General features: G+C 33.5%; 1 protein-coding gene and 1 long non-coding RNA gene across 3 annotated transcripts in view; one reads left to right on the top strand and one right to left on the bottom strand.

Moving 5' to 3' along the window:
• Positions 1–16,553, bottom strand: part of LOC111503294 (uncharacterized) — a 578,705-nt gene that overhangs the window by 401,374 nt on the left and 160,778 nt on the right. Inside the window, exon 6 of one of the 2 annotated variants that reach the window (XM_023157565.2) lies at positions 9,416–9,623. The exons of the other annotated variant lie outside the window; for it this stretch is intronic. Coding sequence (XP_023013333.1) covers positions 9,595–9,623 — 29 coding nt within the window. The 3' untranslated portion in view covers positions 9,416–9,594. Of the gene's footprint in view, positions 1–9,415; positions 9,624–16,553 lie in introns of those variants that run through there. 2 annotated transcript variants of the gene reach the window in all.
• LOC141482329 (uncharacterized) lies at positions 7,411–14,580 on the top strand. Its single transcript, XR_012465464.1, has 3 exons — positions 7,411–7,507; positions 14,309–14,397; positions 14,457–14,580. It is a non-coding gene; the product is annotated as an uncharacterized lncRNA (long non-coding RNA).

Below are 16,553 nucleotides of genomic sequence, written 5' to 3'. Positions count from 1 at the left end.
AAACTGATTTTTTGTCGGAAGTAATGGATAATTCAATTTGTCAATGTCATCAACAAAACTATATGGAAATACACCTTTCTGTCTCATCAAATTGAATTTCTCAATTTGTGGGAAATGTTTGTGCATCTCCAAACATTGATCGGAGGTCAAGTTTGCACCCAACTTCTCCAACGAATTAGTCATAAATTTATAACTATCGATAAATCTCATTTTGAGATAATTCTTCCTAACCACACCATCTTTATCGGTATAGCTGTGTGTAAAGAGATGCTTCGTGAAAGATATATATTTCTCTTTAGTTTGCGGGATAACATCAACTTTCTCTTTATTCCTATACAATTCTTTTATGAATAAATGACAATCATAACCACTTAAATTATGAAAAATGATAGGTATGAAGTTTGGTATTTTGAAATTTAAATTACATTTCGAGTGAGCGGCATGTGATCTTTTCTTTCCTGTGACATGACAATGATCTCTTACTTTGACTTCACCATCAGTAAATGCTTTATTACATATACCACAAGTTCTGGCTGCAACAAACTGTTCTTCTTCTTCGACAGTTTGTGTATCCATTGGTTTAGGGTTTCTGAGATGATTTTCATGTATCACTTTCAAATCATCTTCAATGCTACTCACAAATTTTTGAGCTGCATCTACATCCCTATATGTAACAAATTTTGTCAAATCATCATTATATGAACACTTTATCAAATAAGCAAATGAATATGGGGCATGTTTGAATGTTTTAATCGTGTATGAACTTCCAGGATTTGGCTCATTCACATGAATCGGTTTAAGCACTGATTCAAAATCAGCATACACTACAAATGGCACCCTCATTTGCCTCTCAAAGTTTTCAAACATTAGTTTATTTTCCGCAACCATTCTACCATATTTATTGATCTTTAAATTAGTAGTTGGTGTTGTGGTACTAATGTGATTACAATCATACATATTATGACGTAAAAGCAATCTCTCATCAGAAAAATATATCAAACATCCGTCACAAAAATATTTTTTCTGTCTATGAGCTGATAGTTGATTAGAAACTAATCTTGAAAGATCTTTGATCCAACAATAGTGACCATTACCGGAGTCATCAGTTATAAACAACAAATTGACATGTCTCCGGAGTCTTCTCTGTGAGTATCGCAATGGACCAATCACTTCATACTTCATTTTACCCTTCTCAAATGTACTCTCTAAACCGTAAACATTAATTGAAATATCATTCCTATCTTCGAATATTTCGATACTCTTATTATTAACTTTAACCGGAAAATCCATACCTGTGACATCTAAAACAGTGGAAAAATGTGGATATGACGTAAGTTCGGACACTCGACTATCTGCAGGATATAATGCTGATGTTATAGCCCAAGCAAAACAATATTGATCTTCATTACGAACATTCACAACAGCTTTCTTCCATTGAATACATTGAGGCAGCTTCACATATGAACGTCCTTCCAGTGGACTGTATTTATTAATGTTGACCTCGAGAAACAATATTTTTTCACAAGTCCAACCTGAATTATAAAAAAAAATATTACTATTCAATCTTATTGAAATTTTTAAAAAATAAATACCTGAGTCACGATCCTGGAACTCAGTCGTTTGAGCCACAATTACATCACGGAATCCATCAAAAACAGCATTCAAATCTGAAGATTGGTCCACTATTTTATTTTGGGAATTAAATGACTTCGTGTCCCTCGAATCATCAGTCTGAAGAATATAATTCCCAAAAACTTCCATATTCACCTTGATGCTTTTATGGATCCTGATGGCTGATTCCAGTAATTCAATGACCTTCTGCCTAATCTTATTGAAAAATGACATGTAGTCACTGGTTACAATCGAACTCTCCACCCTGTATGTAGCAATGCGGCAATTGAATGCATTCGTTATAATTTGAACACCGTCAGACAATTGAACACATGCATTATTTTTATGACTCATGGTTCTTCGGTGAGAATTCACTTGGGTCATAGGAATTGTCACATTACAACAATTGCACGTATACATAGGTGTTGCATTATCCACTCTCACCCGTTTCACTGCAGGCCCTCCTTGGCAACTCTGGAGCTGATGCCGACGAAGATTATCACTACGAGTGAAAGATTTACCACAGTCACAGGAATACATTTTATATAATAGTTCTCACTAACTCACTTGATGTAAACTGACATAGCCAACACTCGTACGCTTCTTAAATACACTCTGATAGGACCCGTCAAGACGTCATAGACAACCCCACTTCTCAACTACATGCGCCAAGATTACCTCCCAACTGAATGCGATAACAGATGTCGATATACAAGCAAGCAGTGGTCGTTGCGGTCTCGGAGAGGGTAGACGCTAGGCAAACGGTCCTCGGCTGCCGTTGTGTCACCATCGATAGCGGGGCTAGAGCGAACCTTCATCGCTTCGGGAGAGGTGAGGGCAGACCGATGAATACGCATTACTCTGCCACACGTCGTGGAGTGAACATGTCGCTCTCTAGCCGTTGAACGGTTATTGCTGTGACGTCACTCCACTACTAACTTGGTGCCCTAACACCGATGGAGCATTTATTACTTGGAGGATCTTCGAAGTATGCAGACGTATGTTTGTACATAGACAAACAAGCACATGATGAAACCCTGTACCGTGCATTCTCCTACACACACACATAAACACACAAAATCTCATATGAAAAAAAAATCTGAACGATCCATGCACCAGACACTTCAAGGTCACAACGCCTTGACTTCACTGCACAACAAAAAAACTTCACCAAACAACAACCAATAAAAAAAGCAATTAATACGTCATAGTGGTGGGGGGAGGCCGAGAATCAGCTGTAAACAACTACTAAAGTGGTATTTTCTTTTTTAACTTTTTGTTTACTCTGTATCAAGAGTTATTTTGATCATGATGTCTATTGGTCTTGAAAAGTTTTTCAAAGTGTGGTATGTGACAATGAGTATAGTCGAAGTGAACGATATTGTGCACTCTTGAAGTTGGCGGTACTCTCAAAGGCCAAAAAAACCAATACATAGAAATGAACCGGCAGCGAACTAGTCCACGTGAACTGTAGACTTGGTGGTTCGTATTGGATAAATTTAATTAACCGAGTATTATGATTGGCTGATGAGTGATAATATTAAATTTGAAGTCATGTAGTCATGTTACGGTGACGAATAGAAATCGAGAATGCAGGGAAGGTTATCGCCGTCGTGTTCAGTTCAGGAACTGATCGCGATTTGAGTGTTGAAATTCGATATTGTTGCAGTTATAATTACTTGAATTTTTTTTCATCTGTTTAAAATTTTGCGTCCTTGGACAAGCGCCAATAGTAATAACGAGTGTAATAACAACACAGACATTTTCCCGTGTAGTGATTCCAATAGCCATGGTGAACTATGCGAAAAAGAAAAAGGATAAAATGCAACAAAAGAAATGTTTATTCAGACAATTGAACTAAATCAGCAAAGGTCAGCAGAGTGAATTAGGGAAAAAAGTGCAAGTTTGAGGTCAAATACACAAAGTCAAAAAAAATTGAGGTAGAATCAACCAAAATCGTGGTAAAGTCGGAAAAACTTGGGATAATGGACGAACTATCACCGACCAGAAAAACGATGAGGAAAATTGGACAAGATCAAAGAACGCACCAGAAATGAAGTTGAAGAAAAACAAAACAACAAGCTCATACAAATCAACAATGACTTAAGAGAGTTATACTGAAGACCATATTCTCCACAGGAAACCAGAATACTTTTAGATCAAAGCAAAGCAGAAGTAAAGACATCGACTCAAAAATATTCTATAGAGTCCTGTGAAAATGCTAGAGGAAAGATAATACTTGTTCCAAACTGCAAAGAAATGGTTTAATTGCTTGCTAAGAAGACAAATGAGTGGGTCTGTTGTACCTCGGAAATAGGCAGTAACCGGAGAGAAGTAACTCGAATCGAGAGGCAATGTTTACAGAGAACCATCGCGGGTATTCCATTTGAATATTGAAAAGAAGAGGATTCTGATCCGTAAAAACTCTGCCTGAAAATGTTTTCATAATTCTATTGCGATACCATATAGAACTCATTTGTATTTGTCTCTATGAGTCAAGATTGCAATAACGTATTGCCTGTTCAACTGCAGCGAATTTTCGAGGAACGATTGTGAATCGAATGAGGAATGATTTTTTTTTCTTTCAGTAAATATGACTGATATTGAAGAAGTCATTTCGTGCACATTATCTTCGCGATATAGTATTTGCATAGATATATCAATCATGGTGTCCTTGTTTTTTAAATACTTCATTCACTACACCTCTCGAAAAATTACACTCTCTTGCCGCTCGTTCTGATTCCATACCTAAATCCACTTGAATTCAGGCCTGAACATAAACGTCATTCATCAGTTTTCGAAAGAGTTTGTTGAATGTAATATAATACAAATAACGTGCATAATCTTAATAAAAATTATCTTTTGGTTGTTTTCTTGCAGGATATTATGCCCAATGCTTTCTTTGCTATTTCAGTGAATTTATATTATGTTTAATCCATAATTGGTACCTGTTTCTTTCTCAGTTATATACCTATCCATTTCTTGAAAGGGTAGTTATGAAAAAAATTATTCAATACTTACCTAGTATTCAATGCGAAGTATACTACGACAACAATGAATAACCAAATATTTCAGGAAGATATACCACGCAACTCGAGTAAAATCAATATTTTTAACAGTAAATACTTTTTAAATCGGTTTGACTTTTTGTAAAAAATATTTCATAACTGTTTATTTCTATGTGATGTTCTGAATATTATTTTATGATACACCACTGCATTAATGCAAAAACTGGTTGGCCAATTGAATAAAACATTCAGGTCCTTAAGTGATAAAAGATTCAGATAGTGGTTTAGAGATTACGAAACGTATCTTTATATAAAAATTCAATCAGACGAAATCCACAACACATTATTGTTGAAAAAAATGGCAACAGAAATTTGAAAAATAAAACTCATCTAATTTATATTTGATGAACTTTTTGTGGAATCGTAATCTTTTCGTGAATGAATCGACTGATTTATCTTTCATCCTTTAAAAGTCAACCATTCATTCATACTGGAAAACTGATCACACTGAATATAATTATGTATAACATGGAACGAAACAAATTTAATATCAATAAAGATAATGTATAGAAAATTCAAATATCGAAAATTTTGATAGTTTCATTCACTTATAAATTGTAGAAATCAATGGAGTAGAAATGTTTCAAATATTTCAGATATTCAATATTCAAGATTATAATTATAGTTCAACCGTCAGTTCGGTTGTAAGTATATTTTCATCTATCTCTAATTATTGCGACAACTCTCAAAAGCCAAAACTTGTGCGAGCTATGGACTAACGAGATCTTACCTTTCATCGTGTGATTCCTAACACGGGTTGGATAATAGGAAGTGAAAATCGATCATCCGGTCTTGCGGTTCGAACCACCGGTTCACACAACGCTCGTGGAACAAAGCACCCTCGTTAACCCACCAGGCTACCGTCCCTCCATGATGGATAACATATTGAGTTTCAATCATCTACGTAATATTTTGATATCTCCATCGTTAACAATCTGTTTAATTGAACTTGCTCCTCGCTGGTGAATTATCACGAATTTCCGTAATAAACTTTTTTTATCTACAATTCAGATAACTAGTTACAAAACAACCGTTTTCATTATTCTGCACGTGTTTTTCTGATAACGGAATTAACAACTTCATCATCATATCGTAATGTCATTCGATTAACCTGGATTTTCTTTCGTCTACAAGTACTTCAATTCTATTTTTTGGAATACTCGACTTCCCTTCACTTTTTCGTTAGATCTACCGTGTTTTAATCAAAATGTAGTCAGAATGCCTATTTTTATTGACACTTTTATAATTCTTCAAAGTAAATGTTCCTGTTTATGTTTCTATTGCTTTCGAATCACATCTGTTTTGGCTAAATATTTGTACTTGTATTTCCCAGCTATATTTACAGATTTTGTTTCAGTTGTATCATAATTTTGGAATCGTCAGTAGAATGATCATCATTCACCTGGTCAACATCTCAGTAATTTGAATTTGAAAATTTTTCACTTCCACTCTATACATTGCATACATTCGAAGTAAATGTGATTTCATATGATTGGGATCTGTCTGACAAAGTGTACCTCACATTGGCAAAAATGTTAAACATTTCGTGGAAAATACTGATCCAAATTTTTGTGCAAAGTATTGACTAAAAAAAGGAATTTTTGTGATGCCGGTTTGTTTAGGATACTCCATCATGATAACGTAAAGACTGTCACTAGAGAAAAAAAAATGCACGGAATCCATGAAATACCATAAGGTTTTCTTGAAACAATGAGAAAATAGTATACTCATCTTGTGCAACAAGTACAGGAAGTAAACTAATCCACACGATGTATGAATAAGAATGGGAGTGCCACAATCATACGAGTGTGGAATAGGTTATATGCATGAGTAGCACACTATAATTTTTCTACGATCAAGTTAGAAATAAATTCATTCAACTTTGAACTACAGCTGATTATTACTGCTTGAATACTGTCGTTAACAATATTAATTGCTAGAAATATAAATAGGCATTCCATCAACATTCAATTTGACATATACGAGGTGTTTTGGACTATAGTGGAATGTGTATCAGTCAATTAAGTTTATTAGATATGTTTGCTGGTCCAAATTATGTCATAAGAATATTTATTTCACTTAATTGATTCAAAATGGGATCCACCATTCTTCTATAATTCACTTCTATTTAACGCAAAGATGTTTTTTCATCAAAACACAGTACATGTACATATACCACTCGAAAATTGCTCAGAAAGCCAACCCCAAGAAATAAAAGAAAAACTTGAATATCAGGTTTTGGTTGTCCTTGTGGTGAATGTACTTTTTTGTCTGCTTGAGGGTCGTTTGATTTGCATTTACAAAATCCAACATGTTTACTTGGTGAATTGTTGTTCGAAATAATTGTCAGAAACTGAAAGTGACTGATTATTGTCATCTCTTGAAACTATTGTAGATAACTGGGGTGGAATGATTTAAAAAACCACTAGGTAATGAAAACTGGATGAGGCGGAACATTATTGTGATTTTTGACAAAGAAAAAGTTTTGTCTTTCTTCTTCTCCATCTTTATACGAAAAAAAAAGTGGAAATGAAGATGGAGAAGTAGGGAGCCAAAACTGTTCTTTCCTAAAAACTATTATTTCCTAAAAATGAACAAGATTCTAATTGGCTGGCATTAAATCAAACTAGCGAATGAATGTCATTACATACTGTCATTGATGACATACGTAGATTCAACTCATTCGCGACGTGAGGTGATGATATTTCATGAATGAATTGAGTGGGGTTGATCTTATATATTTTCTAGATTGGCGCTGCAGAGGCAATAAAACAAATGGCTTATTCTGAAACATCAGATGTCCGCCATTGAGGATTACAGTGTTCTATGTGAGTGGAATTTTACTTCTTTCATATACTATATTGTGTAGTAATCCTATGAATGAGATCTGATTCGATTGCATGACGAATGTTTGGAGTACAAACTTATTGGGAAAAAGTGTTTCTGTACATTCAAGTTTCATATAAAAGTAATTGTTTCGAAAGTTTCAATTTTTTTCGTATAATTCAATGCTCATATGGAAGAAGATGTTTCCAGTTCGTGTATGAAAGTTAATTTTTTGCATGATGTACATATCTTAGTGAAAAGTTCATTTGGAAATTAAGTGATTTCTTCCTTTCTTTGAAAGACTTTCACTTTTTTCTATAGAGATGGAAAGGTATATCTCAATATATTCTTTCAAGTTATCATGATAAATTATAATGATAAATTGAAAGAGGTATATTTTTTGATATATTTCTTTCCCAAAAATTATTATGATATTTCCATTTCAACTCATGAATTCTATAAAAGTATATTGCAGATTTGAAAATTTTCAAGCTGTTCAGTCTCACGATATCACAACCTCTAAAGTCTTCTTTGCAAACTAAGTTTGTCATACATAAAACGGCATTTATACCTTTCCACACCAAGTTTATTGATTTCTGAAATATTCAAGGTTTATTCTTCTCTATAGAAGAATCAATGAATGAGAGTGGATGACATTGCTTCTTGGTAATTACAATATTGGACTTCCATTTTCTAAGAAGGTGTTGAAATATTTCAAATGTGTGGAAGAATAAATGAAAGGAAAATAAATAAAATGTTATATTTTATGTCTTGAACATTCTGACAATTCCCATTCCATTTGTTCTTCCAATGATTTTAAATCTGTTTGCACCTTTTCAAACAATAGAAAAATTTACTTACCTAATAGACTGATTTTTACACAGGCGCACATATTTCTGTTTCTTGGATATTTCGACTTTCAAACTCGAAATTTCGACTTCAATCTCGAAATTTTGATTTTAATCTCGAAATTTCTAGTTGAATCTGAAAATATCGACTTGATTCCGCAATTTCAAGTTTGAGTTCCAAATTTAGAATTTTGAGATCAAGGTCGATAATTAGGTCGAAATTTCGAGTTTTGAAGTCGGAATTTCCAAGAAACAAATAGTAAAAATATGAAGCCTTTCTGCGCTACCGTATAACTTCAAATATACGATTGTTGCCTTTTGATTTGTTGATTTAGTATCTCATGAATGCCAAGGCTGGAGAGTCAGAATTGAAACCTTTGCCTCGAAAGAAATCTGAAGAAATCACTATTCCCACACACCAGAACGGAAGCACTTTTTCGCGTAATGCGCATCGAGAAAAAGTTCTTCATTTCTGTGGTGTGGAAAAGATGTTGTAATTGGTCGAAAAGTTTCTAATTTTCATCAATTCATATCAGACAGAAATCAATTCAAAACTGAATCATCTGATGTCAATTTGTTCTTGGTTTCTGGTAATTGTACTATAATATAATTGCGTAATAGTTGGCACTGAATTCTCAGAAATATTATTGCATTAAAACGGAAACGTTGTTGTCAAGGTTGTGATTCTATATATATATTATCATAATGTTTCATCTGTTTAGTATAATTTCCTTACGCCACTGCAAGAGACTGATTGAGGCAGAATCGCCAGTCATTTCTGAGAATTCAGTGCCTAATATTTTGGAATTATAGTATAGTTTATACATTATTAAATCAGCCGTCCTGATTTGATTGAAATACGCCTTGCACCTGATGATAGACAGGCCTAGGACCCTTGTTGTAAATGTATGATATATCTATTATTACTTGAATTTGAATTGAATCATTTTCTACATCGATATGGAAACTAACAATAATACTAGAATCACGCAGTAACGAAAAATGAATTTTCATTAGTTTTCTTCAGACACACTCTCCAACATGAAATGAAACATATGAGAATTGAGTACGAAGCAATATATTACAGGTTTTTATTTATATACAATTTTTACATATGACATAGTACGACTTACAAAAAATATATTCATCTTCATAAATAGAAAAAATTTCGATAACAATAATATAAATTAATCTTAACTAAAATCACTTACAACAATTTGCGAAAATTTTGTGAGAATTTTTCAGCCCTTGCGCGTCCCGTTCGGCTTTCCTAAAACCAATGAAAACTATATTAGAAATTTTATTTTGAATTTTGCTTGTGTACAATATTTATTTCAGCAAAAACTATGGAGTTTTTCTCATATTTTTTGATAAAATAATTATTGTTCCAAAAACTACATCATATATACAAATTGCATAAAATTAAAAACATGCATACTTTTCGAATACTATTTGATTTCATCCAAAAATTTTCTATATGATATAATATATTAAACGATCTTGCAAGGGAAATCATGTTTTGTTTGAATAGTTGACAATGTAAGAGGTTCGTTCGGACGCTCATTGTCTGAAAAATATTATAAATTTCGAAATCTAAGAGAAAGAAAATGAAAACATACGCATTCCCAAAATTTGTATACATACAAGAATATAGTGAAATGAAATTAAATAATTAATGAGATATTGAAAAAATATACTGCATAAAAGCAAAGAGAAAAGTGGAAAATTTTCCGAATATTACTGATCTAAGAAAGAAAGTTTATCAGTTGGTGAAAATGATTGATACCTGGAATTTCACATGGAAAGGAAAGGACCTCTTTAATCCTTAGGTTGCACAAGTTTCGATTTTCAAGAAAAAAAAGAAACCCATTGCAATATCATAATTAATGAAACTTTATTGAAACAGCAAATTATGATACTGTTACCATTTTTTCAGACAGTACCAGAGAATAGACTTGAAGAACGTCACACGAGAGGTATTGAAATAGAAATAAACGCCAAATAATCACGATATCATTGTTTAGAAAGAATGCTTACAAAACATGTAAAAAAAATTAATTTTCAAATTTCGCGGGCTACATACATTCGGTTAGGGATTTTTCATTTATTTATGTTGGTACACTTGTCTCGAACATATGTTCACACTTTTAGCTATTAAGCATCTTTAGTTTATTGGTGAGAGGCATAGAAGTTTGGCGTGTTCGGAGAGTTTCTGCTATCGAAATGGATCAAATAATTTGCATCAAATGTTGTCAAAAATACTTGAACTGTTGATAGTGGCATACGGTGATTGCACTCTGAGCCAAGAAAATGTTTACGAGTGGTACATGCTTTTTACAGAAGGTCGATAAGATGTGAATGAAGACGCTCACCATGGATCATGGATCACCAGCACATCAACAAACAATGAAAATGTTGAGAAAGTAAAGCAAATTATTATGGAGATTCTTCGAGTCAATATAAGAGAAGTTGCTGAGAATGTCGGGATATTGGTTGGTTCATGCCATGCAATTTTTTTGTGAATTTTTGACATGAAGCGTGTGGCAGCGAAGTTCTTTCCAAAATTGATGAATTTTGATAAAACAAACCGTCGCATGAGCATCGCTCAGGAATTGTTGAATGGCATCAAAGGCTAACCAGATTTGCTTCAAAGGGTTATAACTGGTGACGAATCATGCGTATATGTATATGGGTATATAGAAACCCAAGTCCAGTCATCCCAATAGGACAGCTTGGGAGAGCCAAGACCGAAAATAGCTCGCCAAGTTCGATCAAATGTCAAGGTTTTGCTCATTGTTTTTTTGGATTACCGAGGCGTAGTGCATCAGGAGTTCTTGCCGCATGGTCGTACGGCCAATAAGGAGTATTATCTTGAAGTTATGCGCCGCTTGCGAGAAGCAATACGAAGAAAACGTCCGGTGCAGCACGATAATGCACCTGCTTACTCATCATTGCTTGTTTGTAATTTTTTATCCAAAAACAACACCATAGTCATACCTCAGCCGCCGTATTCACAAGATTTATCCCCTTGCGACTTTTCCCAAGATTGAAGGAATCCATGAAAAGAAGAAGTTTTACGAAGATTGGACGATTGATGAGATAGAAACCGAATCTCTGAGAGAGCTTAAGAACATACCAAAAAGTGCATATCAGAACTAATTCGAGGAATGATAAAAACGCTGGCTCAAGTGTATTATATCTGAAGAAGCCTACTTTGGAGGTAACAAAACAGAAATTGAAGAATAAATAAATGTTTTTTGAAAAAATGAAAAATCACCTAATTTTTTCGACAGAACTCTTATATCAATTTAACAAATCACAACGTCATCGAACTCAGAGTACACGTGCTTGTTGTATATCTAGTGGGAGAGTCATATACTCAATGAAGGGTAGATGGCAAGAAAGTAATATATAAAAGGCAAAAATCAGCAATAACTCTATTTTGTATTGAGCTTCAGAATACTTCAGTTATTCATTCTTCAAGTATCAAAATGATATGATGATTAATGTTGATATTTTTCTCTTCTCCTCCTTTGGCAAGGCTAATATTTTAATTGTGGTTTCTGTTCAGTACCAATTCTTTCAAATGGCATTCGTTTTTGTCAGTTTTTACATCATCATTATTTTTGAGTTCTGCGAGATGATTTGCTAATATGATAATGTCATGGTCAAAAGAGTTCACGATATTGATCACTTGTCAGCATATATGAATGCATTAAAATGTATAAGGTATGGCAATGCTAGGTCCTGAAAATATTTCATTTCTATATTTCATTTCTCTGATCAATAATTAGATCTATGATTCGGGATTATTAAAATTATCAGTTCGAGTAATCTGTAACACTGCTATTCAGGATGTATGTAACTTCAAATAAGTATATTATTACTCCAATCAAATATAAATCCAAAAGAGCAATAAATACGTATGCATTAAAACTAATTATATTCACAAAGTAACTATTTGTCGAGGCATCCAGAACAATCAGTCAGTATTCCCTTCTTCTCAATTATGTCTGGTATTTTCCATATCTGATATCTACAAAGATAACCCAAGCTTATTATAAATTTTTTGCCTAAGACGGCGAGTGGATAGCTATTAATTCCATATATAAAATTGAACGGTAGTTAACCCACAGTGCACAGTGTTGCCATGTCTGTGCTGCCTTCGAATTTGAAGACGATTCAAGGCAATGAAGTTACGGCTTGTAAGTAAAAACAAAAATCTGATCGCATTACGCATTCATTTCGATTGTGATGAGGGATGTATATCTTTCATTCACCAGTATTGATAGTGGAATTTGTAAATTTCAAACGTTCCAATAATAAACTCCATATCGAAGTAATTTTGTTTCAATTAAAAACAAATCTAATTGCTTCAGAGCAAGAACCCCTTGTAAACAATTTCCTTTGATATATATAATAATTCTTCATTTCTTACATAATCACAAAAGGAATGGAGCAAAAGCATGTCAGAAATCAATACAATAATAGCCTTCTATTATTATCATCAACCGAACTTCTGAGTGATGATCACTTTGAAATGAATCATAGCAACTGAATATGTAATAAATCCCTCACAACAATGTATTTGGGTAGTCATGAATGATTTATAGAAAACATATCAGGAAAATTTGTATTCAATTAATTATATAATCGATTATAAACAAATCCATACTAATGGATGAACAACTTTTTTGCGGTAAATTATTCTCAGTAGTTAGAAGTTGTCAAACGGAATGTCACGAATAACAACTTGTCAACTTTTTTTTGATCTATTACAGTTTTACAGTTACAGTATTACAGAAAATATTTCACATCTTTATGACATCCGGTATTCCATTAATTTTTCAGTAGGAATACAGCAATTGGGTTCGAAATTTGCTCTACAAAGATATGAAAATCTTACATAGAAGTTACTTTCAAATACAAACTGGAGACAAAACCCTCTAAAACAAAAACATGTTTTCCCATTCAGTTTATACTCCAAATATTCCTTATGGAATTGAATCAGATATCGTTCATGAGAACGCTACACAATATAAAATATGGAAGAGTTACGATATAAAATTTCATCTACATGGAACATTATCATCCTCAATGGCGGACTTTGTGGTTTCGGCAAAAGACACATGTCTTTTTACCTCATCAGCTTCTTTCTGAATGATATTACAAGATGAAGTAATCATTTCATTCATATCATCAAAGCTTTATGTTAGATCAGTCCAACTGATAAAGCTACCGTATAGTGTGAAAATTGTATAAATATTATGGATAACAAACTGAAGAGGAAAAAATTATTTTTGTTCATGTGAAATTACGCACATATTCGTGAAGAGTTTATTTTGAACTGGATCACCTTTCTTTGAACGTTTCCCACAATTTTTTGTACCAATATGGAGAAGTAGAAAGTCAGAAACTTTCTTTCCAAAAATTAATTTCTTCAAAAAAATGTATTCCTTTCAATTTGAAGTAGTTGTTATATTTCAAAGGACAGTCTTAATCATAACAGGTCAATAATAAGTTACCTGAATTAGTCATGGTAAATAATGCAAATCGATTGTTACTGGTCTTAAGCATGTTATCATGGTACCTATGTAACAGAATTGGTCTATACTTTATGAAAATCCATAACGTTTATTGCGAGACTTTCACTGCATTTCACAAAAAAACATGGCTTCCCTAGACGTGTTTGGTATAATCTTAACACGTGATAATGAAGTTTGTTTTTTAAATTTTTTTTCATTTGTTTTTATTATTTATTTACCTATGTGCAATCTGCTTGAAACTGTTTGTGATAACATTGTCTTTTTAGTATAATCGTATTCTTTATTGCAAGATCAATCTAATAGAGTTATTGCAATTAGTTATTGTTATTATTAGCGGTATATTAAAGTCACATTTACTTTTATTCATTTGGCAACGTGGTGGATATAACTATTAATTGAACTCCTGCAGAAACCCGAACGGTAGCTGCGATGGGCACGTCCTCGGGCTGATCTAGAAGACCGTGATTACGCGGCTTGCTATGGAACTACTGTCCGATTGTAATTATACCTTTCAGACGACGTCCAATCTAGAGTGCTGTAGTTCTTTTGTTTCACAGTATTTTGGCTACTTCAGAATTCTAATTTGGTGAGCGCAGGAGTGCAATTTGTTGAGATATAGCGGTACAGCGGCGTCCACACGAAATCGATTGGTTATGTTACATACTGAATGGAAAATCAAACCAAGAAGTCAGTTATGAAGAAAAAGGTATCGATTTAATTAGTCTAATGGAATCTGAATATCACCCAATTCCTTTCCTGAAAGTACAAATATTTTCAATCTGATGTTATGACAACTCTATAATTTTGTCTTCTGTAAATCCGTCAAATCTATTGTGACCAAAGCAGTGAAAGTGATAGTTAATTTCTTCAAAAAAAATATGTTAGGTACTGATAGTTGTCAGTTCCAGGAAAATGAAATATAAAATTTTCGTTAGATTATTGGGATATCAAAATAGTTTCATAGTTTCAGAACCATTAAAAAGAAAATTATCACTTTTATGAATACACTACTTAATAACAAATCCGTTTTAAAGGTAGGTTTTCCTAGCGACGTGTTTTTAACGCAGCAGGAACCGGTTTCGCCCCAATTGCGTCGGCAGGGGCGTGAAACTTATCACGCGGCGTTTTAATGTTTTCCTATCAAAGCGTGGTTATCTGTTCAGTTGACGTATTGACGGACAACGGACAGTGTCTCGGGTGTGTCATTATGTAACGAATCCAAAGAAGAAAGAAAATTATTGTAATAATCAGTCTTAAACAAATGAAAAATGATGAAGAGGACCATATTTTCTGAAAACACGCGAAATTTAGAGAAGAAAAAAGTGACTTTTATAAAAATCGGGAAAACGAGGGGTTTCTCAAACTTTTAATCGATAGCCATCTCATTGATGAAGAACAACAGTTCAGAAGGTATTTTAGGCTGTCCCGCAAATGTTTTGAACCTTGTAGAAGAGGAACTGAAAATTTATTTCTGTATCCGAGTCAAGATACCAATTACACCTGCAGAAAATTGGCTTTTTTAACTTTGAGGTAAGTGGACAGATCAATAAAATTGAGAAAAAAAACCATAACATTAATTTTCGTAAGTTTCAGTCAAATCACAAACAGTACACACAACAAAATAAACATTCCGAGACGGACAAAACCTGACTACTGCGCTGCGTGAAACCGAATAGACTCCTCTCCAAGCAGTCAGTCTAACACGTTGAGCGCATCACGTCGGCGTGGAACGTGTTGCGTTCCTGTATTCCGTTTAGGTAATCCATAAGTGTTACATGTAAAAAACTTTTTTTTAAGTCGAAACACGTAGGTACTTTCTTTTATAATTTTCAGCTTGTCATTTCATACAAGGGAATATAACAATGTGAAAGTTTGAATATTTATGAAAATACGAATATTCTACATATCTATAACATTTTTTTCCGTACATGTTTCTACGTCACTGTAATATAGATTTTAGATTTAAAAATCGCCTTTGCCTATCAATGTCGAGGGAACAGTGGAATTTTAATTTCAATCTTACAAATTATAAGGTGCGCGGATCAAGTAGCCCATGCATTCTTGGCTTTTAGCTATAGCAGCCCCAAATTAACGATAATAGTGGAGACGTGAGCCGAATAAATGATCGTAAAGGAAAATATGATTCGTTCAGTCTAGAAGATCCAATGAAACACCTACGGGATATGTAAATCGAATTTTAAATCGGCTTTCAAAAAAAAGTAATTCTGTAGAGTGAGGTTTGAGAAAATGCATAAATGTTCAAAATAAAAGTGAATTTTGGGTCAAATCCAAGTTCGAAGTATTGGTAAACAGGCCAAGCCACACAAAGAAAAAATAATTCCCTGAAAACTCACAAATTATTAATTTTGGTAATATCCATTAGATGTGATAAACTTAGCACTCTGAGCATTACACCTTCATTGCTCTGAATAAGTATTTAAACCAGTATCTGGGTGTCAGTTTCATTTTTTTGACGTTTGTATTTTTTTCATTTCTGCCAGTTATAATTTTTTACAAACTGATTACTGAGAAATTCTTACTCCAATTTCGGGATCAGCTGACAAAAAAACGTAAGTAACAGTGAAAACATTGAAAATATAACTCATTTAACCTAGTTACCAATGTCCTAGGACATATCGTGTTTTGGAGTCACC

This window comes from Leptinotarsa decemlineata, unplaced genomic scaffold, assembly GCF_025532065.1.
Source record: "Leptinotarsa decemlineata unplaced genomic scaffold, Ldec_3_MD MMD2_tig00001019_RagTag_RagTag, whole genome shotgun sequence".
Classification (NCBI taxonomy): Eukaryota; Metazoa; Arthropoda; class Insecta; order Coleoptera; family Chrysomelidae; genus Leptinotarsa; species Leptinotarsa decemlineata.
Note: the sequence above shows the minus strand (reverse complement) of the source record. Positions and strands in the feature narration are given on the sequence as shown.